The 26,554-nt window shown below is 61.0% G+C and overlaps 7 protein-coding genes across 7 annotated transcripts; all 7 read left to right on the forward strand.

The window, feature by feature from the left end:
- Positions 1 to 1,146: 1,146 nt before the first annotated feature.
- On the forward strand, positions 1,147 to 3,414 carry LMXM_32_2220 (conserved hypothetical protein; the record flags this gene model as incomplete). The annotated part of the gene is made up of 1 exon (XM_003878429.1): positions 1,147 to 3,414. The coding sequence occupies one exon, from the start codon at positions 1,147 to 1,149 to the stop codon at positions 3,412 to 3,414; it is 2,268 nt and encodes a 755-aa protein (XP_003878478.1).
- Positions 3,415 to 5,587: 2,173 nt separating this feature from the next.
- On the forward strand, positions 5,588 to 6,595 carry LMXM_32_2230 (conserved hypothetical protein; the record flags this gene model as incomplete). Its single annotated transcript, XM_003878430.1, has 1 exon — positions 5,588 to 6,595. The coding sequence occupies one exon, from the start codon at positions 5,588 to 5,590 to the stop codon at positions 6,593 to 6,595; it is 1,008 nt and encodes a 335-aa protein (XP_003878479.1).
- A 670-nt stretch (positions 6,596 to 7,265) lies between these two features.
- On the forward strand, positions 7,266 to 8,201 carry LMXM_32_2240 (conserved hypothetical protein; the record flags this gene model as incomplete). Its single annotated transcript, XM_003878431.1, has 1 exon — positions 7,266 to 8,201. One exon carries the CDS (start codon positions 7,266 to 7,268, stop codon positions 8,199 to 8,201), a length of 936 nt encoding a protein of 311 aa, XP_003878480.1.
- Positions 8,202 to 9,117: 916 nt separating this feature from the next.
- On the forward strand, positions 9,118 to 10,476 carry LMXM_32_2250 (conserved hypothetical protein; the record flags this gene model as incomplete). The annotated part of the gene is made up of 1 exon (XM_003878432.1): positions 9,118 to 10,476. The coding sequence occupies one exon, from the start codon at positions 9,118 to 9,120 to the stop codon at positions 10,474 to 10,476; it is 1,359 nt and encodes a 452-aa protein (XP_003878481.1).
- Positions 10,477 to 11,545: 1,069 nt separating this feature from the next.
- Positions 11,546 to 15,847, forward strand: LMXM_32_2260 (glycosyl hydrolase-like protein; the record flags this gene model as incomplete). Its single annotated transcript, XM_003878433.1, has 1 exon — positions 11,546 to 15,847. The coding sequence occupies one exon, from the start codon at positions 11,546 to 11,548 to the stop codon at positions 15,845 to 15,847; it is 4,302 nt and encodes a 1,433-aa protein (XP_003878482.1).
- Positions 15,848 to 17,685: 1,838 nt separating this feature from the next.
- LMXM_32_2270 (conserved hypothetical protein) lies at positions 17,686 to 20,121 on the forward strand (the record flags this gene model as incomplete). Its single annotated transcript, XM_003878434.1, has 1 exon — positions 17,686 to 20,121. One exon carries the CDS (start codon positions 17,686 to 17,688, stop codon positions 20,119 to 20,121), a length of 2,436 nt encoding a protein of 811 aa, XP_003878483.1.
- Positions 20,122 to 21,624: 1,503 nt separating this feature from the next.
- On the forward strand, positions 21,625 to 24,702 carry LMXM_32_2280 (conserved hypothetical protein; the record flags this gene model as incomplete). The annotated part of the gene is made up of 1 exon (XM_003878435.1): positions 21,625 to 24,702. The coding sequence occupies one exon, from the start codon at positions 21,625 to 21,627 to the stop codon at positions 24,700 to 24,702; it is 3,078 nt and encodes a 1,025-aa protein (XP_003878484.1).
- Between the last annotated feature and the right edge of the window lie 1,852 nt (positions 24,703 to 26,554).

The raw sequence follows: 26,554 nt of genomic DNA on the forward strand, positions 1-26,554 counted from the left end.
GCCGCAGCCGAATTCCTTTGCAGTTTTTCTCGCTGTTCTTTCGGCGGATGTCTTTGTCTGGCGCTTCCTCCACATGCCGCCCTTTTCTTTTCGTGCCTTGTCGTGTCTTCTTCCGCTCACCGCGTAAGTGTGTCCGCGTGCCTACGCATGACAGCGCACACCTTCCCTCCTCACCCGCCCTCCTCCACGGGGTGTCTCTGCATCGGCTACGCAGATCTGTTTAACTGACGCATGTGCACGCTCGTGCAGTTGCATGTAGGGCTTTCCCCTTTACCCTATCTGTCCAGCATTGGGCTCGGCGCCAGAGAACGAACAAGAAGGTGCGCACATGCTGTGCCACCACGCAGGTGACGCTTTTCGCATACATGTTGTTGGCTGCGGCTTTGTATCCGCCACCCGACTGCCTCTGCGCAGTCGCACGCTTTCCTCTCTACTCTGTTCTCTTTCCCACCTCTCTCGCTGTCACGCTGGCGAGGGAGGGAAAGCACTCGCGCGCGCCTCTGACTCTGTCAACTCTCTCTTTCTATTCTTCACGCCTCACGTCTCTGCTGTGCTCTACAACCTACCTGCACCTCGTCCGCGTCTTGTTGTCCATATGCTACACGCGCACGCACAAGTGCACATACGCAACCGCGTCGCACACCAAGTTCTCTCCCCTCTCCCCCCATCTCCCTCCCTCTCCCTCCTACTCCACTGTACAGAAGCGGTGAGGGTCGGTGGACATAGCATAATACCCGTTCTTCTTTTTTTCTTCTGTGCTCAGTTATCGCGTAGCCTTCAACCTTCCTCGTAAGGGATCTAGACTCGCAGAAGGAGCGAGAGCGAGACTGACGAAGAAGCTTTCCCTGACGTGTGCGTGGCAGACCCCATTCCGCTGCTCCTCCACCACATCCTCCCTCAGCCCTTTCCTTGCCTGACGAAGGCGGAGGCAGACCGCCGGCGAATTTCCGTCTGTTTTTCTGTTTCACAGCCTTCTGCCGCTTCCGCGACAAGGCTGCGCGTTCGAGAGCCGATAGGCGCATGCGCGCGTCTGCGCTCTGTTCTTAGACACACCCACACGCGAGCATCCGCACGAGGCGCGCCTCGTCGTTCCTTTCGTCTTCTGACGTTGTTTTTCCCGTCCCTTTCCGTGCATAAAGCGGCAACATGTATAGGCAGCAGCGCGCGCCAAATTTGCGGGGCGGCCGCGGGTACCCGACGGAGGTGGCCGGACGAGATCGCGTGAAATTCTTCCGTCGTCCCGTCGAGCCCGAAAACACCGTTCTGGAGAACGCCAACAACAACACAAACACGGCCGCCTGTGCGGACGCGATGCAGGCGCAGTTTGCCGCCAGCTGCCCATCCTTTTCAATGCCGTCCAACGCGGCCGCGTTTGCGTCATCTGTGCCCCAGGGTGGGGCGGCTGGGCGCACCAACCAGCGGCCCTCCTCCGCCCTCGGCTGGCATCCACGCCAAGCCAACCCCTCCAGCCGGATGGGCGGCAACGGCCTTGTTCGTAGAGGCGGTGCTGGCCTGCGAGGGGCCATGCCACATCACCTTCCGAGTCTTGAGAAAGACGACGCGGCAGGCGCCGCCAGCAGTGGGGGCGAAGTCCAGCAGGACGGACGTGCTGTGGCGTCGGTGCAGACCATGTATCGCGACAACGAAGCACAGACAGATCCGTACTCGCCCAACTACGTCATTCCGGAGGGAGCCCCCACGCCGGAGATTCTGGGTCTTCAGAGCCTCACATACCAGAATGGCGGGCTTCCATCTGGGAAGGAGGGCGTGGAGCTCATCCAGCGACTGCGCCGCCGCCGTGACATCGAGGCGTCACTGCCAACCGGGACGGATGCGGCTTCCATCGAGGCCAAGTACACTGCTCTGCACGAGCTGGAGGAAAAGGAGTGGACCGAACGCGAGGACCATGTCGCGCAGCTACAGCAGCGGCGACTAGATCGGCTGAGGGAGTCGTTGCTGGCGCGCGAGGCGGCCCGCGAGGATGCCAACCGGAGGCGTCTGGAGCAGATTAAATCGCAGTACCTCGAATCCCTAGGCGGGAAACTGACGTCGCTTGAGATGCGCCGTATGGCAGCAAGCAAGCGCGGGATCGACAAGATGGCGCAACTGCAGGCATTGGGGACCGGTGGCGCAGCAGGCCAAACCTCAGACGCAGGGGCGACCTTTGCCATTCCTTCAGCAACGGCTTCCATGAAGAGTTCTACCGCCACCTCGAAGAGCGGCAAAGCCAAGCCATCCATTGCGACCTACTCGCGCTACGGCACGGATGGTGCGCCTCCGCAGATCGAGCAGAGGGACATCACTCGCGGCTCTAGCATTGACGCTCGCCTCCGCGCGGCCAGGCAAGCATTCAACTACGATATTCGGCCGCAGCTCCTCACGGACCCGATGGGGACAGAGGTGGTCGATGCTGAACGTGGCGCCCGAGTGGATCGGGTCTCACCGAGGACGTTTGTCGTGCCAGAGAACGAGGCGGTGCAGCGTCTGCCAACGCTTTATCAGCGCCGCGAGCAAGAGCGAGTCCTACACTCGCTCGAGTACGCCTACAACAAGCTGCACCCCTCTGAGGATGCTGAGGGTAACAAGGCCTCTGAGATGACGGCACAGCGGGTGCTGGAGCTGTACAGGGCCACGCCGAAGCTGCAGCGGCCAGAGACTCCGGTGCTGATGCTGGATGGTGATGATGAAGAGGAGGAGCAAGACGCCTGCATCCTCCTCCAACGCCTGTTGCGTGGCCGTGCGGTGCAGAACGACTTCTTTGACGGTCGTGAACGTTGCCGCGGACTCATCGAAGAGCTGCAGGCGGCTTCTAAAGCTCAGACGGCGGAGCAGCTGGCGGCGGCGAAGCGAAAGGAGGAGTTGCTGGCAGCGGAGCGGGAGGCTGAGGCGCAGCACATCGTGGGCAGCGCGCTCGGCGCCATTGTGCACGATACACTCGGATTCCTGTCTCAAGAGCTGGGCCGCCAGCAGGACATGGCGGCACTTCGGCGGCTGCAGGAGGAGGCCGAGGTGGTGCGTGCCACTCGCGAGGCGGCCGAGCGTGCCCGTCGTGCGGAGGTGCGCCAGCAGCGCGACCGCAACGAGGTCGCCTACGCGGCGTACATGCGTGCCACCGACACGACACTGCAGTGCTTCCTTGACGATATTACGCGGTCTGCGGTGGAGGAGACGGCGATGGCTGTGGCGGTGGAGGAAGAATGGGCTCGGCAAACCGCCCGTGCCTCACCACGGCATCCTGCGACCGAGGAGGAGGCAGAGGACGTGGTGTGCGACATGCTGGACGGGTTTCTCATTCCAGCCATTGTGGATGCCATTGGATTACAGGGACGCGAGCTGGAGAAGAAGGCGGTAGCGGGTGCGGCGCTGGATGCTGCCCACAACTTGAGTAAGGCGTGCGGCAGGCCACCCACTTGACATGACGTCTGCCGCAACCGCTGCCGCTTTCCAACTTGTACACAAGCAACGCTGTTCTGCTCGTCTGCTTCTCCGTCTTATTCGCTACCGCGTCCCGCGCGTCTTCCCCAGTGTCCATGTGCGCGGGTGGATGTCGGTGCTGGAGAGGACGCCACGTCCTCCCCCACCCGCGCTGGCTTTGCGACCCTGCGTCCGTTCGCGCGTGCGTGCGCGAGTGGGGCGCGCCACCGGCTTGCGAATGTACGCTAATACTTCCGCATGAGTGCATATCTCGGCCCCCGTGTTTTTCTTGAATGGATGTACATAGGTAAAACCATTGGTCGCTCTATTTTTTTCTTGTTCTTCTTCAGTCTTGCTGGGTGTGTGTGTGTGTGTGTGCGTGCTTCACTGTATCGCTGTGAGTGCGACGCTCTTGCCCAGCTTCCCTCTCCTTCTCCACTTGTGTGCTTCGATGCGGTGGCCTCTTCGTCGTCTTTTCGTTTTTTTTGTTCTTGCCTTTGCTCGATGTTATGCTTTGCCCCCCCTTCCCCCTCGATCTTTTCCCCATCGATTCTCCGTCTTGGTATATGTGCGCTCGACTGTGACATCTCTCCATCCTACCTGACCGCATCTACCCGCTGCGCAGTACATTACACGACGAACCAAGAACAGCGCATCTCATGTGCGTGGTGGCGGCTTTACACACCCACAGTGAGTGCCCATAGTGCAGGGCGTCTTCGTCGCGGGCAAACTCCTTGCCTGCTGTGTGAGGCCCCCTTTCGGAAGCGCGCGCCGTAACGTGTCACTGAGGGTGCGCATGGCTGCGCTTAGCGGCTACTGCTGTAGACTACCACAGACAAGACGACTGCCTTTCACTTTCAGGCAACGCGGCACGTGCTGGCCCACGCCATCTTTCCTCGTTTTTCTTCTTCATGGGACATGGACCAATCCGTGTCCCTTTTTCTCCATGTTTCTTCGGCCTCGTCTCACATGCCTCCTCCTCGCCCCCTCTCGCATCTTCGCACGTTACCACCACCGCATCGTCGCTACACCAGCAGCAACCGCGTTCCTCGGCTCGCGCTCTTGCAGGCGAGTGTGTCGGACCTGCACGGTAGAGCGCAGCCGAGCCTTTACAGGCAAGCGCGGGCACACAAGCCGGCACCACTCATATTTCTCTAGCGTGGCACACGTGTGCACCCCCCTCCTCCCCCCTCTCTCTGCCCTTTCCGTTGTCTCTCGCTCGTCAACGGTGAACATGACAGATTCCTTTGTGCCTCGGTTCCAACTGAACACGTCGCGCAGCTCCGCCGGCAGTGGCAATGGGTTGGCTTCATGGCTCAACCGCACCGCTGCCCCTTACGCGGCCTCGGGGCTGCACAGCGCAAACAACGGCGCCGGTGCATATAATGATAGCAGCCGCCGGTACCCCCACCTCAGCGCACTGAGCAGCAACAGCAACACATTCTTGACCAACAACACGTCTGGCGGTGACTGGCTGAGGGATAGCTACGTCGGCGGCCGAGACGCTGGCACTGCTGCCGAACCGCTCTCGCCGACCCCACGCGTGAGCGAGGCGGCTATTGGCCTTGGTGGCAGGTGGGGTGGCGCGCGCCAGCGCTACGCAGATCCGCAGTGCGGCGGAGGCGATGATTACGGTGGCCACCGCGAGGGCAGTGCCAGCGGAGGCAGAGGTATTCCTGGCCTGTCTGCTACTCGCCCACTCTTTACTTCCTCCAGCGCCTCGCTTCCACGAGACGGGAATGTAATAGCAGGTAACACCGGCCACGCCACGTGGACGAGCAGCGCAGGCGTGACCGGAGGCGAGGAAACAGCAGCATGTTACTCCAGCTATTGGCCAAGGTCCGCTGACACTGGCAGCACATGTGGCCCTGGTCGCTGGACGCAGCGCTTGAGTGACCCTGCACCGTCGTCAACGGTGCGCCCCGCCTTCACCAGCACGTACGTTGGCACCTCATCTGGCGCTATGTCGCCCAGCAGGCAAGGCTACGCCGGCGGCGGTGTTGGCTTTTCGGATGCAAATTGGCGAGGAGCAAGGACGACCGCAGGCGGCGCCTTCGACTGGGGCGATGGTGTTCGAGGTGGAAGCGCAGCTGGCCTGGTGAACAGTCGCTCCCGAGTGCGTGCCGACCGCTGGACCGACGAGGAGCCGTGCGGTGCGGCGAGGGGCAAAGAGATGTCGAGCCGGAATGACGCGCCGACGATGGCGACCGACTCGTCGTCGATCTCGCCTGAGGAGCGACCGCGATCACACCGGCATCAACGCCACCGACACCACCAACGCAGGTCTCGTCATGGGCGTAGCGGCGGCGGTGGCGGCGCGAACAGAAACGGTGGCCGCCATGACAATGCGCATGATGACGACGATGACAACTCCGACAGCACGTGGGCTGGCGCTGAGGAAGATTCTCTGTCGTTCGCGGAGGCTATCGTTAGCGCCATGGATGCGCAGCCAGTTGTGCCGCCGGAGCTTCTCCGAAATTTACAGGAGCCACCGTTCATATGGAATCGACACCCCAGTCACCGCATCGTCCTGTGCCTCCTGCAGCACCGCGGCATCTACCTCCCACGTTATCGCGAGCTGGTGGATTACCACATGGCGGAGCTGTTCCTGCACTACCTCGATCTTTGCCGCGAAGGGGCCTTCTTCATCCACTACTCCGCCGGCAAGTGGCCGAAAGAGCGTTTTTTCCGCATTCGCATGCTGCCGGTAAATCGCCTAGAGGCGCAAACGGAGTCGGTGCCGCACTTGGTCATCACCCTCCACGAAAGCGGTGTTGACATTCTCGACGCTATTCCGCTCAATGAGCTCGTCGGCGTCACGACCACGCCGCAGACCGCGCGCTTCCTGCCATTTCTTGAGTCGCCGAGGACGATCATCGGCTGCCGTGAGGGCCGCGGCCACCGCGCCCGCTTGCCTGCGGACGGCGCCTTCAGTCTCTGGTTCTACGACGTGGCGCAGCACAAGCCTCGCAGCGTGGACATCTTGACGTGCGATCCGAAGGTGTTCGACATCTGGACAAAGACCTTCCAAGGACTGGTGAGTGTGAACAGCTCCTCTGTTGTACAGGTGGCATTGACGCCGCAGGGGGAGTCCGTAGAGTTGACAGAGCTGACGCGGGCGGCTCAACAGCAGGGAGAGGTCGCGCACGGCGAGAAGTTTGGGGGGTTGTCCTCATCGTAGAAGGCGGTGGCGGCGAGGTGGTGTTGGTGCGAGGGAGCGTAACATAAGTGGTACGACGGGCAGACGGGGTGGTGATGGAGGGGACGGTGCGTGTGCGTCTCATTGTCCCTGCGGGTGTGCCCCCCCCTCTCCCCCCCCTCCCGTCCGACTGCGCCTTTTCTCTTGTCGATTGCCGCGGCGCCAGCTGGCTTGTGGGCCTCGCCTCACCGCTTTGTCGCTAAAAAAAAAGAAAACAAAAAAATTAAGGCGGCAACGTCCCTCTCCCTCCCTCTCTCTGTAGTCGCTCGTGCTGCCTACCAGCCTCTCACGCACTCCCTGCAAGTCTGCGCAGACGCTCAGACACGCACGCATGTGGAGGAAGCACGCCCGTTCATGATCAGCTGCTCACAAGGGCCACTTGCGCGTGCACTCGTCTCTGTTCTCTTGCCTATCATCCGACTCGTGTCACACCCCGTCTCTCCCTCTGTGTCTCTCTGTCTCTCGCCGGTGTGTAGTGGCATGGACACCTGAACATCTTTTTTCTTTTATTCCGCTCCCCGTTGCCAAGCCTGCCCCTTTTCTGGTTCCTGCAGGAGACAGACGCACACAGACATATATATATATATATACCTATCTATCAAAGGGAAGGGTGTGCGTAGCGCTTTGTGCTCGTGCTCGCATCGCCATCATCATGAACACTCGCCGTAAGATGACTCAGGCGAAGCCTGATGTCCCGTCGACGCACTGGCATCTGATGAGCGAGGACTTCTATCCCCTCTTCGAGGTGGACAGGCGGCAGCATGTGGAGTACTGGTACAACATGACTGCCACGGGTGTGCAACGTGACATCTTCCGCCGCATCTGCAACGCCATTTATCGGCAAGATCCCGCCACCCCGGACCCGATCTTCAACGTCGCCTTCTGTGAGACCGTCGAGCTGGAACAGGTGAGCCTTCTTCTAAAGAACTACGGGTCCGTACTTTCGGACAATGTTGGCAAGCCAAAGACGCGTGTGTGGCTGCTGCACTGCGGCAAGTCGAGCCGCGACCGAAACGAGTTTCGGTCCGTCTTCACTGGCTGCCAGACCACCTACGAGAGACGCAGTGTCATGCACACAGACTACGTAGCCCCAAATCCTGCCAGCTACCCGGCCGATCGCACCCATTTTGTGCGGTCCGTTAACTGGACTAGTCTGAAGACGCGAGAGGCGATGCTAAACCTAGAGGCGCAACGCCGCGCGAACGGAGGGGTCATGAGAAGTCAGATGGACAAGCTTGCCTCGACTATCGCCGGCGAGCAACGCCGGATGAATAGCGACGGGAAGCCGATGCAGCGCACGTCAAAGCCGAAGAATCAGTTTGACGGGGTGAACGTCTTGTCGTCTCTGGGCTTTGACGGGGTGCCTGCGGAGGAGGCGGTGGCGCAGCTAAAGGCGAAACAGAACGCGCACCGGGAGGCTGAGTGGTACTACGTGGACAAGGATGGCAGCACCGTCTACAAGGCACGTCCCACCAAGGGCCCGACTGTTGCCTCCGTTGCTAGGAGGCCTGAGAGGGGTGAGGGCGGAATTCTTGCCTCCGTCACCTCGGAGCCGATGACGCTGTGGGTGAACAAGACGTGCTGTTAGACAGTTGTGTGCTGCTGCTGCTGCTGATTGCCTGATTGACTGTGCGCATCTGTGTGTACGTGCGCCCCTGTGCTTGGGGTGCGCTGCTGTGCGATGTAATGTATTACTGATGCCCCTTGTTCTCTTCAGCCCTGTTGTGTCTTCCCATGCATTTTCCTCGCGCTGTTAGAGGTGAGCGACATTCTTTTGGCGTTGGGAGGTGGGCACCTGAGCCGTCCACTCGCGCGGTGCGTGTATCTAGAACTGCCCCAACGATCACCACGTCTCCGTCTTTGCCATGTACCCCCGAATACTCACTGAACGATGAAGGCGGGTGGTCAATGCATCTCATGCTGGTGCAACGGCCACCGCCACTCTCCTACACTGGGATACCTGACACCACGTGAAGCTAGATGCGTATCTGCTGGACCGCAGAGGCAAGGGGCACTACACCCTCTGTCACGGTGATGCGGTGGCTTTCTCTTGCCGTTGTTTCGCTCCGGCCTCACCGGTGCCTTGCCCGTGTCCGCCGGTGCTTGTGCTACCCCATGGCTGCACTTCATGCTGCTTCTCATGTCCCTCCTCCCCCGGCTTTTGCTTCGCATCCTCGCACATCGCACATGTGACCGTACAACCTCTCACAGCACCACACCGTTTTGACGCCGAACCGTGTTCGGGCGCTTTTTCCTCCACATCTCTGTGGCCCCGTTGCTCACGTTTTCTCTCGTTCCCAGTGCAGCACCCACGGGCGGCGCTTTCCTTTCGGTTATCCCTGCAGCCCATATACCGTCGCACCACCCTCTTACTCGCCGTCTCGCCTGATCGTCTCAGAGAGTGGGGTTGTTCTCTCCGTCGCGGGACCAGGGACGGGTGCAAGACAGTTGGGCTCCCCTCCTCGTCGTGTGCTTCTCTTCCCTGCTTCTAGCCTGCCTAAACGATGGAGGGCATCATCCAGTACAGGCTGCTGGGTAACCACCCAGCCGCCTCGGGCCGCTATCTCACCGTCGGCTTCCCCGGCGAGACCACCACCACGGACAAGATACTGGACCAGGTCATTCAAGAGCACCGCATCAACACCAGTCGCTACAAGCTGGAGGTGTGCCGACTTGTACCAAGTCGTGATGCCTCGACATCCGCGCCGGTTCCGGCGCTACCTCCTTCAGAGAGCAGCGGTAGCGCCTTCTCATGGTCAGGTGCGGCGGCGGGGGCACCGAATGCGCTCGTGCCTGTCGTCATCCACGGCCCCGACGTGCTTTGCACGTATGACCGATTGACCATTACGGTGTCCAAGCGTGACCTTGCAGACGACGAGGCGGCGCGGAAGGAGAAGGAGCGACTTGAGCGCCAGAGGCAGTTGAAGGAAATGGAGGAGCAGCTGCTTTCGGGAACTTCAGGGGTCGGATACTTTATCGACGGCGGCGCCGGCGCCCACACCGCAGTCTCGCCGTCTCCCCGACCCTCCCGCTCGGCCGCTGACGCGCTGCTGTCCTCATCGCCGGCTGCGCCGGCGGTGCACAACCTGCGCCTTCAGCGCGCGGTGGCTCTGGCTAGTCAGCTTTTCCCTATCATGAAGGGCCAGCGTAGCACGTTGAAGGGGCTTCACGATGCCGACAACACTCACCGGTGCGTCCTTTGTCGCCTTTCGGCGTTTGAGGAGATGCTGACGGCGTGCTGCCGTTTTTGCGTGTGCCGCAGCTGCTACGCATCCGCTTCAGAGATGGTGATGAATGAGGACCAGTGCCCTGTGTGCGGCATCGTAGCGTCTTCCGCGTCGAGGGCTGGAACGGCTGCCACGACAGATCTCCACAGCGACAGCCTCGTGAACGTCGGTGGCGACTCCACCGCATACAAGAAGCGTGAGCGGCATGCCAAACCCGAGGACGGAAGCTTGTGGAAGCGCGAGGAGGGTGAGCCAAAGGTGCCGCTTCGGCTAGCGATGAGCGTGCAAGGTGCCGCGGCCACAAACAGCGGCAGCGTTCACGGCGATGGTCGGGCCGAAACCGATGTCTTGGCACGGCCTCACAATGCAGCTACAAGTGCTCCTTCGTCTACGAAGGCTTCTGGGTCTCGTCGCGCGACAGTGCCAGACGTGGCTGAGTCACGCACCGGCAGCGGCGGGGACACCGGCGATGCGGCTTCTGCTACACCATTCTCGAAGGACGTGCTGCGGACGGAGGAGCGCCTTCGCAGCAACCTGGATCAGGCGCTATCCATGTTGGATGCTCCTGACCCACTCTCAGCGGCAGCGAAGGCGAAGCGCATCATCAGTGCCGAACTGGCCGCCCTATGCGAGTGAAGGTGTCTGCTGTTGCACACGTCGTGCGGTGTCCAGCTTTCATAATTGTGCGTGCGAGTGCGTGTGGCGACGATGACAGGTGATGGTGGCGCCAACGTCAAGGGCAGCGGCGCACCATGGTGCCCCGGAAGCCCTGCTTGATTGAGAAGCCGTAGTGCGCCGATCCGCAACCTGGGCCCTGTTGACGAGCACGCAAAGGGAGTGGTGAGGTGGTGCGGTATCCCTCCATGTGTAGTTGCGTGTCGGTATGTATGCGAGGATGCCACTGACACTGCACGCTATGCGCAAGGCTGCAGCCAGCGAAGAGACGAATAAAGTAAGAGCCGCTGCGCGTTGCCGTGCAGTCCCCCCCCCCCAGTGGAACGCGCCCATCTCGCGCCCCCAACCCTATCGAGGGACTTGTGATCGGTTTCAAGTGACGAAGGCGCTGTCTGTCGCCCGCGGCTCGGAGTGGGGCCCCCTTCACTTCAACCCGTCCTCCCTTTCGGCGTCCGCAGCGATGCACTCTTTATGCCCTGTGTGTGTGTGCCGTTCGTATGTGCGCATCCGCTTTGCGTGACCGACCTTCTCCAGCACCTCTTTCGTCACCATCACGTCCGTATCCCCCCCCTTTCGCTCTCTGCACTCCGCGGTGTCCGTCCCCCTCTCCCTCGTACGCGATGCACTGCACAGGTGGCTCTACACCGCAGCACTCTACTCGCGGAGAAGCAAGCGAGAAGAAAACGCAACTCTTTCTTTCTGCCCTATTTTGCTTTATTCGTGGGTGTGCTCGTCGTGCACCGCATTCTTCAGGCACTTGCCTACATTCTGTCGTTGGTGCCTGGTGCGTGGACACACACCCACAGACAAGCCCTTGACGCGCGCACGCAGGTCCACACCCTCCCTCTCACTATTTTCGGCGAACTAGTTTGTACTCTTGACTTGCCCCCACCTTTCCTTGCGTCTTTCCTTTCCTCTCTGGCAGCTTAGGCGGGGCCGTGCGTGTCATTTTGCAGGGCTCTCTGAGGGGTCGCGTTGAAGAAGTAGCTAGTCGCAGCGACCTCTGCATAGAGCGTGACGTGTCCGCCAAATGTCGTCGTCGTCGCACCGCTACACGGTGTCGCTCTACCGCTATGACTTGACACAAGGCATGGCACGCAACCTCGGCCCGATGGTGATCGGGCGGGAGCTTGAGGGCATCTGGCACACCTCCATCGTCGTGTACGGAAAGGAGTACTACTTCGACGGTGGCGTCGGCATCGTCAGCGACCCGAATCCTGGCCACACACGCTTCGGTCAGCCGTATCGCACCGAGGTGCTTGGGCAGACGACGAAGCGAGAGGAGGAGTTCTTTGCGTGGACACAGCAGCAGCGCCGCGCCGGCTTCGGCCCCAACGACTACCGCATTCTCGACAACAACTGCAACAGCTTCTCGGACGCGGCGAGTATGTACCTCCTCAGGCGTCACATCTCACAAGACGTGCTTGAAATGATCCCCACGTTACTCTCCACTCCCGTAGGGCAGATGCTGCGGCCGATGCTGGAGCAGGCCACGTCCCGCGGCGCAGGCGTCGCCGCCACTGGCATGGCCGCCCCTTTCAGCTCTCCCCTCGCGTCGACACCGCCGCCAGTCATCGGTGGCGGTGGTGACGCGTGTGCTGGGCTGTTGAGCACTCGTCAGACGGTGTCAGATGCAGACGAGGAGGACTTAATGGTGGCGCAGGCGATGCTGGAGAGCAATGAAACCATCGCAGACGGGCACCTGAGCCCCGCGGAGGCGTTTGAGAAGACCATCAGCGGCGCCACGCTACTGCGCACGGTGATACTGAATGTTTGCGAACACCCCAGCGATGCCAAGTACCGGGCGCTGTCTACCGAGAGCACAGCTTACCGGACGAAACTGAAGCCGCTCGAGACGTATGGGGTGACGGAGCTGCTGCGCATTGCAGGCTTTCGCCGCCGTCCGCACAGCAGTGGCACCGGCGGTGAGCAGTGGTTCCTCTCGGACAGCGACGGCAGCGTAGCTGTGCTGCGTCGCGTGGCGGAGGTTCTCGAGGCGACCATCGTGAACATCCAGGCCGCTGCCGACGAAGCGGCCAAGAGGGGAGGCAGAGAGACGAGCGCAGATGCCGCAAACAAAGAGGCGGGGAGCGGTTTCTCGGCTCATTCGCCATGCCCCCCTCCTCCGCCTGTTCTGGCATCTGGTGCTGCGCCGGCAGCGGCTCATGCCGAGGCACGGCTCAAGGCGTCATCGCCAGCGGCGGCGAAGGACGACTGCAACGCGCCAAAGAGCGAATTTGTCAAGTTCTGCCTGCCGCCGTTTCCGGAGGGCTGGATCCCGCTCCCCGTTGGCAGGGAATCAGGGGGGCCACTCTTCTCTATCCGCTGCCGCGTCACAAGCACTTCGGAGTGGCCGTACTCCTGTGGCAAGTGCCGCCTCTCCGAAAAACTGGAGCACCTGAAGGCGTACTACTGCAGCAGCGACGGCAGAGAAGTTGAGATATACGGCGGGTACGAGGTGCTCTGCGTACGGTGTGAGGAGGAAAAGGCGCTGACGTGGGTGCCAGCGCCGTTGGCGTTCGCGGCGCAAGCTCAGCACAGCACACGGTTTATTTTTTCGGCCTACGGTCACTTTGGTGTTGCTCGGGCCGAGTATGGAGGGGGCGTGCACCCCGGCCTCATGGAGCCGTCTGGCCGCTGCGTGGTGCCCTACGGCGGATGCTCCGTCGTCGTTACCAACGACGCCGAGGTACTCTGCGAGACGGCCAGGCTGCCGCGGGCGGTACTGCAGGAGTTAAAGAGTCTGGAGCGCGGTACCTATTTGGCAGAGCTGTTGCGCGTCGCTAGCGGCCAGCCGATCGACTCCTTTGACGAACTTCTGAACACATGGCAGCCACCGACGTTTTACATGAAGCCGCGTCCACTGCGCCCGCACACTGTTCTCGGACCGACGTCGGTAGCGTGGAGTGGAACAGGAGACGCCGCCAAGAGGAGTTCGGTTGACGTGGCAGGTCGAGGGTCTTTCTCGGCTGGCAGTGAGTCAGCGGCAGACAGTGCGTTGCCGCTGGCGCCGCGCTTGCTTGTCTGCCACGACATGGGCGGAGGCTACAAGCGCGCCGACCGCCGCGTCTTTCTTTGCGAAGGCGCACCAGCATCTGCCACCGCATCGGGGGAGGGGATGGGCAAGGGTGATGGGGCTACTCCTTACTTGCGCCTGCAGACAGTGGAGGGCGCGTACACGGTGAGCTACTGGAGTCTCGTTGACTACTTCGTGTACTTCTCGCATAGGCGGATTAGCGTGCCGCCACGTGAGTGGATCGAAAATGGCCACAACCACGGTGTGCCAGTGCTTGCTACCCTGATCACCGAGAGTCACGGCGGCTTTGAGGACCTGAAGCTGCTCTTGACAGATGCGAGGCGCATGGCGGCCATCATTGCTCGCCTCGTGGAGGTGTGTGACACCTACGGGTTTGACGGCTATCTCCTCAACATCGAAAATTCACTCCCGGCAAGCCTGGCGAAGCGCCTCGTCGTTTTCTGCAGATTGCTCCGCAAACAGCTAAACCGCCCGTCTTCGGTGGCGCGTGGCGCATCAGCTGCCGCTGCCGCTTCCGCCTCTGCCACCGATCGCCTCGTCATCTGGTATGATGCGATCACCATTGAGGGAAAGCTGATGTACCAGAATGCACTCACTGCCCGCAACAAGCCGTTCTTTGACGTTTGTGATGGCATCTTCACCAATTACTTCTGGGTGCCAATGAACCTGACGCTCACCAAGACGGTTGCCCGTAACCGAGGCACCGACGTCTTCGTTGGTGTGGACGTGTTTGGCAGGCACATGTATGGCGGGGGCGGCTACAACACGCACGTCGCTGTCGCCGAAGCCGTGGACAGGCGCTTGTCGGTAGCGTTATTTGCCCCTGGCTGGACGATGGAGTGCGAAAGCAAGGGCAGGCGCGACGGGTTTCAGAAGGCGGAAGCCCGGATGTGGTCCCCTGTGCAGAAGAAGCTCTCTTATCACGCCAGGATCATCTGGTCCCCAGGGGCCACGGCAGGTGCCCCGGAACAGTCCATCACGGCTGACGCGCCGGCTGCCCACCACGAGCAGGAGCTGTGCCTGTGGACCTCCTTTCAGTCCGGTGTGGGCTACGACTTCTACGTCAACGGCCACCGTGTGACCGGGGGCGATGCTTCTGCTTCCGTGGTGGGCGCCAGCGGCTGGTGCGAGGTTTCCGGTGCGCACGACCTTCCTCCGTTTCTCTTCGAAGTGCCTCCGTCGGCTCCGCCCAGTGGAGCACTACCGCCTGCCGCGCGAGGGACGACGCCAGGTGGCCGCGGCGCCTTTGCCGCCGTTCCGATTCGGCTGCCGGCAACACCGCTCAAGGGCAATGCGCAGGGCCATGTCGCCCGTGCGGAGTGGCGCTATGACAAGGCGTGGTTTGGCGATTGCCATCTCGCTTGTTTCGTGCCTCCAATGGAGGCAGCCGAGGTGGTACGGTGGTACGTGCGCGACGCGCTGCCGGCGACGTCCTTAACCGAACTTCACATTGAGATCGTGTTCGACTGGACAGACGAAACCGAGGAACGGGCGAAAGTGAAACGTGGACTGCGGCTGGGGCTGTGTTCCTCCACACGTGGCGCCTTCGAGATATGTTTGTGGGAGACGGCTGCGGTGGAGGCAGCGGTGGACGTGGAGGGCGTCAGCGGCCTCGTCGTTCGTGCGTCGCTAACGCGAGAGGCTGGGAATGAAGGAGAGGACAACCCAACACGGTTCACGTTGGGGTGGGAACGGGTGCACTATCAGCTGCGCAACACCTCAACGGAGCCGCTTCACTTGACGTCTATCTCCGTTGCCAACGGAGACCCCCGCCGGATGCTGAGCTGCGGTGTGGGTGGCGTCGCCATCTCTCACTGGCGTGTCAAGGCGTCGACTGTGGCTACTGGCGCTGACCCGCAGGCAGCCTCGTCAAGGCGACACTCCGTCTTGTGCGCTCATGGTCCGCATTCCTGGACGGCCCACCACACTTTCTGCACGCGCAAGACCTCCGAGCAAGTACTCAGTCTCGAAGGCGCGGACGACGTGTTTGCGCTTCTTCGCGCCAAGCACGGGCTAAACGTGTCTGTCGTGGTGTTTGCTGGCGTCGCCAGCGCGACGGCGGGGCTTGGAAAGAGCGACTCTACGAGCGCAGCGGCAGAAGGTGTGCAGGCTGCGGCTGCGGTGCCGCCAAGCAGAAGACCCCGCGAGGAGTGCCACACAATGTACGTGGGGAAGTACTCTATTCATCCTGATACTGCCGCCACCTACGAGGGCTCCCTGCTCATTCCGGTGTCACTGCCATCCGGCGTCACTGTCGAACATGTGTACTACTACACCGCGAAAAATGACTGCTGAAACGGACCGTTATGCACAAGATGTTGTGGTTAAGGGAGTGCGAAGCCTCATACACCGATGCCTCTTTTTTTTTTTACGACGACCACATGCGTGCTTGAGCCGCATCTTTACGCTGCTACTGCTGCTCGCGGTGGCGGCTCTCTCCTACATTACGGCTTGCACGACGCGCTGTCCCACGCGCGCATTTCTATAAGTCGTGCGTGTGTGCAGTCGTGCATCTCGACTTCCCACTCCCAACACGTGCAGCGCACCGTCTCACGTGCAAGCGTGTTAGCCCTTCTTACGGTGTGCGGTGGTGGGAGGAAACGAAATAATACACGCAAAAAAAAATAACGGCACACGCGAAGCACAGGTGATGAGAACACGTCGCGCTTTTCCTGGACTGTGTGCCTGTGCCTGTGCCTCTGTGTGTACGTGGCTGAGGCGAAGGGAAAATACAAACGAGAAGGCAGAAGAGCCACCACGGACACACACCCACACACACACAGACAGACAACGCGAAAAAAAAATAGAAGAGGTAGGTGGGGTGGTGCACCTATCATCGATGAGAGACGCTTCTCGCTGTCCTCAGTTCTCCGCCTCTCCCCTCCTGGCGGTGCGTGGTAGACGCACCACTGGCGATAGTGATGGCTTCACTTTGATGTCCACCCTCCTCCCTAGCTCGCTCCGAGCCGTTTTCGTGTTTTCTTGCACTTGCTGCTCGACTTTTTTTTTGACGCTCACCATTGTCGCTGATAATCGTCCGCCTTCTCGGTGGTGTGGACGTTTTTTCTCCCCTGCATGCGCCACCGCCCGCACAATGCCCAACCGTTAATGCTTCAACGCATGTGTCGCTGCGCGACAACCGCAGTTGAGCCCCCAACGTGCTCGCTCACACGCCCGCAGAGCACACCCCAGCACACCCGTACGTTTGCTGACCGCGAGCCCTTATACAGAAAGCCGCCGGCAGCGAAACGAGCGGTGCGCAAGCAAGCGGCGGTGCGAAGGACACTAGCAAGAAAAAGAAAGAAACGACAGATGCGCGTACCCGACATCTGCGGCACGCGGGCCGCGTCAGGGCAGGAGAGAAGCCGAAGAAAAAGAAAAAAAGGCAAACAAACGAAAGCGCAGCCGGCCCTCTCTCTGTCCTTTTTTTTCGCGCATGCACACCGCCCTTCCGCTTTCTCTCCGCCGTCCATCGGTGCCACCTCACCAGCCACTGCTGCTCGTTCTCCCCCCGCTTCTTCTCCATTCCGTATTGTGTCCAACCTTCTGAATACCTCCCTCGCTGCCTCCCTCTCTCCCTTCAGTCACCGATCTGCACCCTTCTGCATGCCCATCAGCTCATTTTTATCGCTGCCCGGCGTCTGTTCTCCTCCCTCCCCCTTCCCTTTCTCTCTCGTTTCCTTTGCCTCCGCACAGTGCGTTCCCCGTTGCACACACCCGCCCCACGTCCACGCAGCACACAGTGGCGCGTTTTTCCTTATTTTTCTCGTTCCTCCATTTGCTTGGTGAACGCTGAAGTGATCATAGAGCCATTTCGGCAGCGGACAGCGGCGACGACAGCGAGGGAGGGCTGCAGGACACGTCAGAGTACACGAGAGATCGTGTGTGTAGGTGTGTGTGCGCGACACCCCTCCACTACGAGTGTGATGGTCTGTTGTTCAGCACTGCCGTCTTTTCCAGACACCAGCACACGTAAAGCGACGACATAGCGGAAGATCGCAAGGCGCCTTCATCACTGCGCAAGACCCCCGGCCTCCCTTCTTCCCCGGCCCCGCCAACATCCTCCCAAACTTCTCTGTCTCCTCCTCTGAAGAGGCAACATCAGCAACGCAGCATTCCATAACACGCCAGCCATGAATGGACTTCTTGGTTTCCGTGAGGATTCTCCAGCTGTCGAGGTGCCGATCGAGGATGACATCTCCTACAACGGGTCCACCTCCCAATCCTCCTACACGAGCCACTCCCGCAGCTCTAGCGGCAGCGTCTATAGCACATCCACCTCGGCCACGGACAACGAGGCGTACCAGAACCTCAAGCTCGAGCTCGACGTGGCTCAAGAAAACATAGTTGAACTTCATCAGAAATACGACGATCTCGAGCGCACCTCGAAATACGCGAAAGGACAACTCGAGAACGAGATCGATTTCCTACGCCTTCAGCTTCAGCGCCTCAAGGAAAAACCCGCGACATCGCATGAACAGGCGACTCGGCTACTCGAGCTCGAGGCTGGGAGGGCTGCGGCTGCCGCGAGGGTGCAGGAGCTGGAGGCGGCTGCGGCGTCGAGCACCGAGGCCGCGACCAGGCTGGCCGCCGAGCACGCTGAGCAGGTTGCCGGGCTGGAGACTGCGAGGGCTGCGGCTGCCGCGAGGGTGCAGGAGCTGGAGGCGGCTGCGGCGTCGAGCACCGAGGCCGCGACCAGGCTGGCCGCCGAGCACGCTGAGCAGGTTGCCGGGCTGGAGACTGCGAGGGCTGCGGCTGCCGCGAGGGTGCAGGAGCTGGAGGCGGCTGCGGCGTCGAGCACCGAGGCCGCGACCAGGCTGGCCGCCGAGCACGCTGAGCAGGTTGCCGGGCTGGAGACTGCGAGGGCTGCGGCTGCCGCGAGGGTGCAGGAGCTGGAGGCGGCTGCGGCGTCGAGCACCGAGGCCGCGACCAGGCTGGCCGCCGAGCACGCTGAGCAGGTTGCCGGTCTGGAGGCTGCGAGGGCTGCGGCTGCCGCGAGGGTGCAGGAGCTGGAGGCGGCTGCGGCGTCGAGCACCGAGGCCGCGACCAGGCTGGCCGCCGAGCACGCTGAGCAGGTTGCCGAGCTGGAGGCTGCGAGGGCTGCGGCTGCCGCGAGGGTGCAGGAGCTGGAGGCGGCTGCGGCGTCGAGCACCGAGGCCGCGACCAGGCTGGCCGCCGAGCACGCTGAGCAGGTTGCCGGGCTGGAGACTGCGAGGGCTGCGGCTGCCGCGAGGGTGCAGGAGCTGGAGGCGGCTGCGGCGTCGAGCACCGAGGCCGCGACCAGGCTGGCCGCCGAGCACGCTGAGCAGGTTGCCGGGCTGGAGACTGCGAGGGCTGCGGCTGCCGCGAGGGTGCAGGAGCTGGAGGCGGCTGCGGCGTCGAGCACCGAGGCCGCGACCAGGCTGGCCGCCGAGCACGCTGAGCAGGTTGCCGGGCTGGAGACTGCGAGGGCTGCGGCTGCCGCGAGGGTGCAGGAGCTGGAGGCGGCTGCGGCGTCGAGCACCGAGGCCGCGACCAGGCTGGCCGCCGAGCACGCTGAGCAGGTTGCCGGGCTGGAGACTGCGAGGGCTGCGGCTGCCGCGAGGGTGCAGGAGCTGGAGGCGGCTGCGGCGTCGAGCACCGAGGCCGCGACCAGGCTGGCCGCCGAGCACGCTGAGCAGGTTGCCGGGCTGGAGACTGCGAGGGCTGCGGCTGCCGCGAGGGTGCAGGAGCTGGAGGCGGCTGCGGCGTCGAGCACCGAGGCCGCGACCAGGCTGGCCGCCGAGCACGCTGAGCAGGTTGCCGGGCTGGAGACTGCGAGGGCTGCGGCTGCCGCGAGGGTGCAGGAGCTGGAGGCGGCTGCGGCGTCGAGCACCGAGGCCGCGACCAGGCTGGCCGCCGAGCACGCTGAGCAGGTTGCCGGTCTGGAGGCTGCGAGGGCTGCGGCTGCCGCGAGGGTGCAGGAGCTGGAGGCGGCTGCGGCGTCGAGCACCGAGGCCGCGACCAGGCTGGCCGCCGAGCACGCTGAGCAGGTTGCCGGGCTGGAGACTGCGAGGGCTGCGGCTGCCGCGAGGGTGCAGGAGCTGGAGGCGGCTGCGGCGTCGAGCACCGAGGCCGCGACCAGGCTGGCCGCCGAGCACGCTGAGCAGGTTGCCGGGCTGGAGACTGCGAGGGCTGCGGCTGCCGCGAGGGTGCAGGAGCTGGAGTGTGCTGTCGCTGGAGTTGTAGAGATGTTTGTGAAGGAGCCTGTGAATGGTAGCGCAGATTTTTTGGTGGATAACAAGGGCTGGGGAAAGGGCGTGGATCATGCTGTGATCGCTAGAGAGCTGGAGTTGGGTCTAAGGCAGCAGGTGAAGGAACGCGATGCGTTGATGGGTCGACTTATGGACGAGGTGAGGCAACTGAAGACCAAGTTGGTGGCAGCAGATGCCGAGAAAGCAGAGATAGCGCGAAATCGAGAAGTGGTCGAGCGAGAGTTGCGTCGACGCGCTGAGGCAACCGAGTCGAGTGGGTTGTTGTCCGGTCAGGAGAACGGTCTCGGCAGCAGGACGAAGCACTACCGTAGCTGGTGCCCATGTGCAATGATGTGATTAGGCGGTTTCGTTTAGGCTATGCTCAAGCTCAATTTTTTTTCTGACTTAGATCTTCGCCCCTCGCCCCTCTTCTCCCTCCCGGATTCGCTCTCTGCATGGTGCGTTGCACCCGGTGGGGGAGGGTGCGGTGAGTCGGCTGCCCTTTGCCATTTTGTTTCGTGCTCAAGCACATGCAGAGGGGCGACAACCTTTTTGGGATTCATGTTTCATGCCACAGAGTACAGTAGACTCCGGCGTCTCGCTGCTCGCCGTGTTTTCCGTGCTTAGATTTATCGTTGCACTTATTTATGTTCATATGCGTGTGCCGGCGTTTGCGCACGGCTCGCCTCATCTGGGCCTGAGTGCAGGTGCGTTGAGTTGGATAAAGAGTGAACAAGAAGGAGTGGGAGCCGTGCGCCGAGGTTGTGTGTGTGTGGGGGGGGGTGGCGCGCGCGCTGATGGCGTTTGCTTTGTGCCTCGGTGCGGTTTTTGTTTCGTGTGGCTGAGGACGCGCTACGGTCGCGGCGAGGGCTGTGTCACACAGACGTTGCGTGCATGTGTGTGTGCGTGGGCGATAGGATATGTTTCACTATATATTTCTGTGTTTTCTTCTCAGCATGGCGCTTGTTGTTCTTGAGAGCTGCACTGAGGGAAATGTGTACAGTTGGGCTCGCCTTCTCTGTCACGCGATGGCAAAGCTGTACGAGAAGGTGTGCGCGCGTGCGTGTGGGTGTCTTCATCCCTGGGTGTGCGTGACTGATGCCCACCTCCCCCAATCACGTGGTGTACAACAACTTGTTTCTCGTGCCTTCGTTGTCTTGTGCTAATGTGTGCGGATGGGCGCAGTATCCAGTCGCCGTCACGGCTGTCACATCCAAAACGAGTGGATCCGAAAAAAAAACAACAACAGCGCAGAGGCAAGCTCAGCAGACGTGAACGGGAAGCGACGTGCCTCTCCTCCTCAGACGCGGTGCTCACGAGTGCGCATGCAGCAGTGGCGTGACATTTCCATGGACGGACTCTTTTCCTTTTTATTTATTTATTTGGGGAGGCAAAGCTTATCATGCGAAAAGAGAGGGAAATACTCGGGGAGGGCGGCCGGTGGGCGACGGCGATGAGCAGCGTGCTCGAATGATGCGTGTGGCGCGATGCTTGTTTTTTTTAGGTTCCACGAGGAGTCGCATCGATCTGCGCTGTCACGGCGTTTCGCATACCCCGTACTGCCTGTGTGCGGACGGGTGCATATGGTACCTGTGTCGTTTTCCAAGGCTCTTGCCCATCGAAGCTCTTTCTGCCTCTTTCGTCGTAGACTCTGTTCTCAACGGTATCGGTGCTTGGTCTCCCCGGGCATTCACGCGCACAGACACGTCCCTCCCACTCCCCCTCCCTACAACATACTGCCAGCTGACGAGCTTCATCAGAAAAGAGTTCGCTAGACCTTAGTGGCGAGGCTAGCGGGAAGCGGGACTTCACACGAGTTTCGTCACCATCGTATTGTGCGTTTCCGTAGGCTTGCCTGCCATGTCGCTTGTAAAGACGTTTCTCCGCGGCGGTACTCCCTGCACGACGCCGTCAAGACTGACCGAGGTGTTGAGCAGCGCGAACCCACCCTACGCACATTGGAGGTGTGTTGCATACTACCCACGACGCTGGCACCACGATCCCGTGGACAACAGAATCACCGCCCCAGTTTTCTTTCTTCTGTTTGGCCACCAGGAGTGGCGCGAAAACGGCGGCGCTGACGGTGCGATGGCACCGAGGAGCGAGGCTGTGGCGGTGCCCGAGGGGACATGGCATCTTCTCTGCTACACCGTTCTGACTGAAGGCGCGGTTCCTGTGGAGACGCTTACTCGCGACCACAAGGCAGCGTTGGAGGCGGATAGAGGGAGTGGCGACTCGGATGCGAGCTGGGCAGCGGCTCTTCCCAGGAGCGGTGGAGGCGGCGTTGGCGCCTTGCGCGCCCTCCTGCTTAGTGTCCCCAAAACCCTGATGCCTAGTGGGTCGCTGGAGTGGTACAGCGTGGCACATGGCATTGCGTACGAGCGGATGGGCCTCTTGACGGCGTCCATATTTCTCGCGAAACTGGCGCCTGCCGTCAGTGAGGTGCTCAGCAAGCACTGGAAGCCGATGACGCGCGAAGGCAAAGAGGCAGGCATGGGTCAGACACCTGGCGCACTGCCTGCACCACGGCCCAGTGCGGGGTATTACGTATTGGACGGAAGGGCCGTGGAGGTGGTTGACTTCATCACCAGCGCCGGGCCGTCCTCGGCGTTTACTGCACGTAGGCAGAACACGGACGACGCCGCGTTTTTGAGGGACGGTGTCTCCTCTTCTCCGCCGTTTCCTTCCCCGGACCCCAATCTGCAGTTTGTCGCGGCAACGGTTCACGAGGCCGTTCAGTACATGTGCGCGGAGAGTAAGATGGCAGCTCTGGTGGCTGACGCCTCCGTGCCGTCTATCACCGAGGCCGGCTGGCGTACCCTCTATCCCCTCATGGCGTCACTGCGACCGTGCATGTACACCTCTTTCTTCGAAGAAGCCGCCAATGTCGGGCGATCGCAGGATACGTCGTCCAATGCGGATGTGGAATCGCTGACGGGCCTGGCAAGGCTCCGTGCCGAGCGAGACGCCAGTATCGCGCAGTGGAAGAAGCGGATAGGCAGTTACACGAGTTTCACAGTGCCGGAGAAGGATTATAACGCCATCGCCGCTGAAGGTGCCCACGCCACGGCCGACTTGGCACCTCCTGCAACACCACCCTTGGCCGCCAGCACCGCTGCGTCAGCGGAGCGCTCATATCAGCACGTTCTACTTCTGCAGCGACCTGTTGTCACCAAGAAGCCAATCGATGCTGACAACCGCGATGCTGGACCCCTCTCTCCACAGCCGATCGGCGCCGAGCTGCACCTCGTGCGCGACCGCGGGGATATCCGCTACGCCCTGGAGCAGCTGGAAAACCGCGCCAACCTGCACTTTGCTTTTGAGGACACGGTGCCCGACGACGGTGAGGTGCTGGTACAGCTAGCGCCGGCCGAAGGGGTACCGTTTTGCGACCTCGAGGAGTACTTCAGAACCGTTCCCGTCACGTCGACGGCGCTGAATTCGGGGGCTGTAGCTCAGCACTCTGGTTCGTGCTGCCCTGCGGTAGTACCGCGTGTCGTGTATCGCCGGCCAACCGGCAAGACACAGAAGGCCAACCCTATAGCACACGCGCTTACCGAGTTGGAGGTGACGTCACCGACGCCGGCGATGGTGAAGGCAGCTGCCGCAGCCCTTCTCTACGTATCCTCGCAGCTGGTTGAGGTAACGGAGCCAATGCCAGCTTTGTCTACGCACGCCGGCGCCGCATGGAGTGCGCCAGCACCGGGGTACACGCTGCACGTGCCGCCTGTTTGCTTTAGCGCTATTTCGCACAAGAAGTGCGGCTGGTGTGGCCGCCGGCGCGAAGTTCTGCTGCGCTGTGGCGGGTGTAAGGCCGTCTCGTACTGCTGCAAGCGGCATCAGGCACTGGACTGGAAGGAGGGGTCCCACAGGCTGGAGTGTAAGCTGTGGCGTCGCGCTCGCGAGCTGCAGGAGCGCGTTGTCGCACCGTGGATGGGGAAGTCCTCGTCAATGTGGACGGCCGTGACGGCTAACGGGGAACCGAGCTTCTTTCCGAAGAGTCGGGGCTGGTCTTGCGCTGCCACACTGATCCAGTTTTTGAGCGATATTGACGTGTCTGCTCGAAACGCTCAGCTGAAGCCGCCATCGCCGGACAACAACGTGCAGTATATCCATGCTGTGGGGCTGGACACTGCGTGCGTGGGTGAATTCGTGCGAGCCCTGGCAGAGGACATTGAATTGTGGGAGGCGTTGACGTCCCTGAGCTTCAATGCTACCGGCGGTGCGCAGCAGTACCGCGTGCTCATCTGTTCCGATACCTTCACGGATGCTCAGCGCAACGCCGTGTGGGCCATCCGTCGTGCCGCCACCGACTCGGCGTGGTTGACGCCTGCTACAGGTGTCCTGGGCGACGCATGGCATTGCGAGGGGTGTAATGCAGCAGCGATGCAACCGACATGTGCGATGGCCCTGATTCGACTGTCCGGCGCCAAATACCACACAATAGAGAGGCACCATGACGCAGGCAGGGAGGGGTGTCCACAGGCTGTGCTGTCCTTTGGGCCCGCGAGTGGCGAGGGGTGCACTTACCTCACCGGTGCTCTTGAGGTGTTTGCCGAACACGATGTCGGCGTTGTGCCGCTGCGACTGGTGGACAGTTCGTACGTCGGCGCTGCCCGTACACGCGACGCAGTGGCTGCGCGTGTCGCGAGCAGTAATGCGTGCCCCACAGCCACCAAGAGCCGCGTCGCAGCGCTCGTAGCCAAGGCAAAACAGGAAGAGTTGGCCGAAGTTTCAAGCGACGCCGATGGCTCGCCGAATCCCACACGCGGTGCGTTCTTTATACACTTCAATAAGGCGGGTGCAGTGGCCCTGGCTGCAGCCGAGGATTTGCGCGCCACTGCAGGATCCACGACTGCAGAACCGGCCTCGGCTTCTGTCGTGACGCCATATCTAAACTGCTTCCTGTGGGATGTGTTGCCCTCCGACTGTGGCTGAGCGCCATGGCGTGTGCAGTGGACATTCATCTCGGCTTTTGCGAGTATTTGTTTTCCCTTTTGGCGTTGTACGTTGTGATAGCAGCGGAGATTGCGCCGGCGAGCTTCGGCACGCAGGTGCGTGCATCTGTGCCGTGGCTTGCCGACGCAGGCGAGGGTGGTGGAATTCTGTAGTGTGGGGATGACGAGCCTTGGACAGTGGCTACACACGTCCACCGATCGTGCTCTGCCCCGGCGATCTCCTTCCTGTTTCACAGCCAGCCCGTGAGCCTCTGTGTTGCCGCCTCAACAGAGCGACGCATCTGTCCCCCTCGCCATCTTCAAGGGTTTCATTCGCGTTCTTCTTCCGTTGTGTTAGTGTTCCCAGACGCTGAGAACTAACCTGAGGCACCGGTGTCGTGCACACGTGCTTGCTTTGTCGTTGTAGCACGCCTCGCCACGTCACTTGCTCTCGATAGTTATCGGCGGCGTCTTTATTCACCTTGTCACTGGAATTCTTGCCGAGGTCTGCTTTCCACGGGTGCTTGTGCTTTCGAGCCAGCCCCACCTCATCCAATCCCGCTTTCGCATGGTCACCAGGTTGGGTGGGAAAGCCAGCAGGACGGCTGGCTCAGCACGCTCGCGAGCACAAAGCAAGTAGTATACACACAGTACTTGCATACCATCTGGGGGGAGAGCTTCCGGTGTAGGTGGCACGATGGCACACGCCCTCCGTCTCGGACTATCGGACTGCATGTACATTACTGGTGGCAAAGCCTATTCCCTACTCTTCTACCCTCGTCTCTCTCACGCTGGCGAAGGAAAGGGCGTATTCACTGCACACCGCTGTCTCTCTTGTGTTTTCCGCACTCGAGGTTGTGGTAGGCCTTTCGCGTCTCCCTGTTCATGCTCCGGCTCTTCGCGTGCCCCGTGGACAGATGCGGACGGCGCGCCTGATGTGACCATGTTGATTCTCGTCACACTTCTTTCAAGGAGCAACCCAAATAAAACAAAACAAGAGCGTTATATGAGCGAGGGGGACTGCATCGATGGCGGTGGGGTCGAGGTGCTGCCCGCCCGTATACATCGACAGTGTGTAGCTTTGAAGTGCCAGCCTCCCCCCTCCACCCGTTTCAGCCTCCGGTAAGTGTGCCAGTGGACTGCGATGGCGCGCGACGAGAGACGATGAATAGCCTCAAAGGAAAAAATTCTGAAAGTGAGGCATCCATGGTGCATATACGCCACACGCAGCCTTCTGCGTGTTGCACGCCTGCTGACCGACCGCATGAAATGGACGTACACATGATCTCTCTGCCGGCCACCTTTCACCTGTGCTTATCCCCTGTTTTATTTTTATTTTGTTGTGTCCACCCTCTCTATGTGCGCTTCCATTTCCACTGACCACCTTCTCATCTTGGCACATCGCCATTACCAAGGAGAAGCCCCCACACGAGTTGCCATCGTAGGCTGTTTCAGGCGCTTAGCAATTCTTCTTCGTTCGCCGGTTTATGTCTATCGTAGTGTAGTCTGTGCTTTTTTTCGTTGTATACGTATATATATATATATTCTTTTTTCTTGTCGCTCCCTGTGTTTTCCTGGCTCTCTTGTCAGTTGGACTTCCGCTGCTCCGTTATACTCGCATCGCTCCCCCCTTTTTTACTTGTCCTCTTCCCTCGCGCTACGGGAACGTGGTTGTGTATTCTTATTCTTGCTGCGTTTTTTTTTTTTTACGTGTGCACACACACACACACACACACACACGCTCACGTATATACATACATGTATATATATATATATATGTACATACACATATAGTTGTACCTATTACAATTTTTGTTTTGTGTGTATGCGAGTGTTGCGTTCTTTGCGGCGTG

Source organism: Leishmania mexicana, chromosome 32 (genome assembly GCF_000234665.1).
Source record: "Leishmania mexicana MHOM/GT/2001/U1103 complete genome, chromosome 32".
NCBI lineage: Eukaryota > Euglenozoa > Kinetoplastea > Trypanosomatida > Trypanosomatidae > Leishmania > Leishmania mexicana.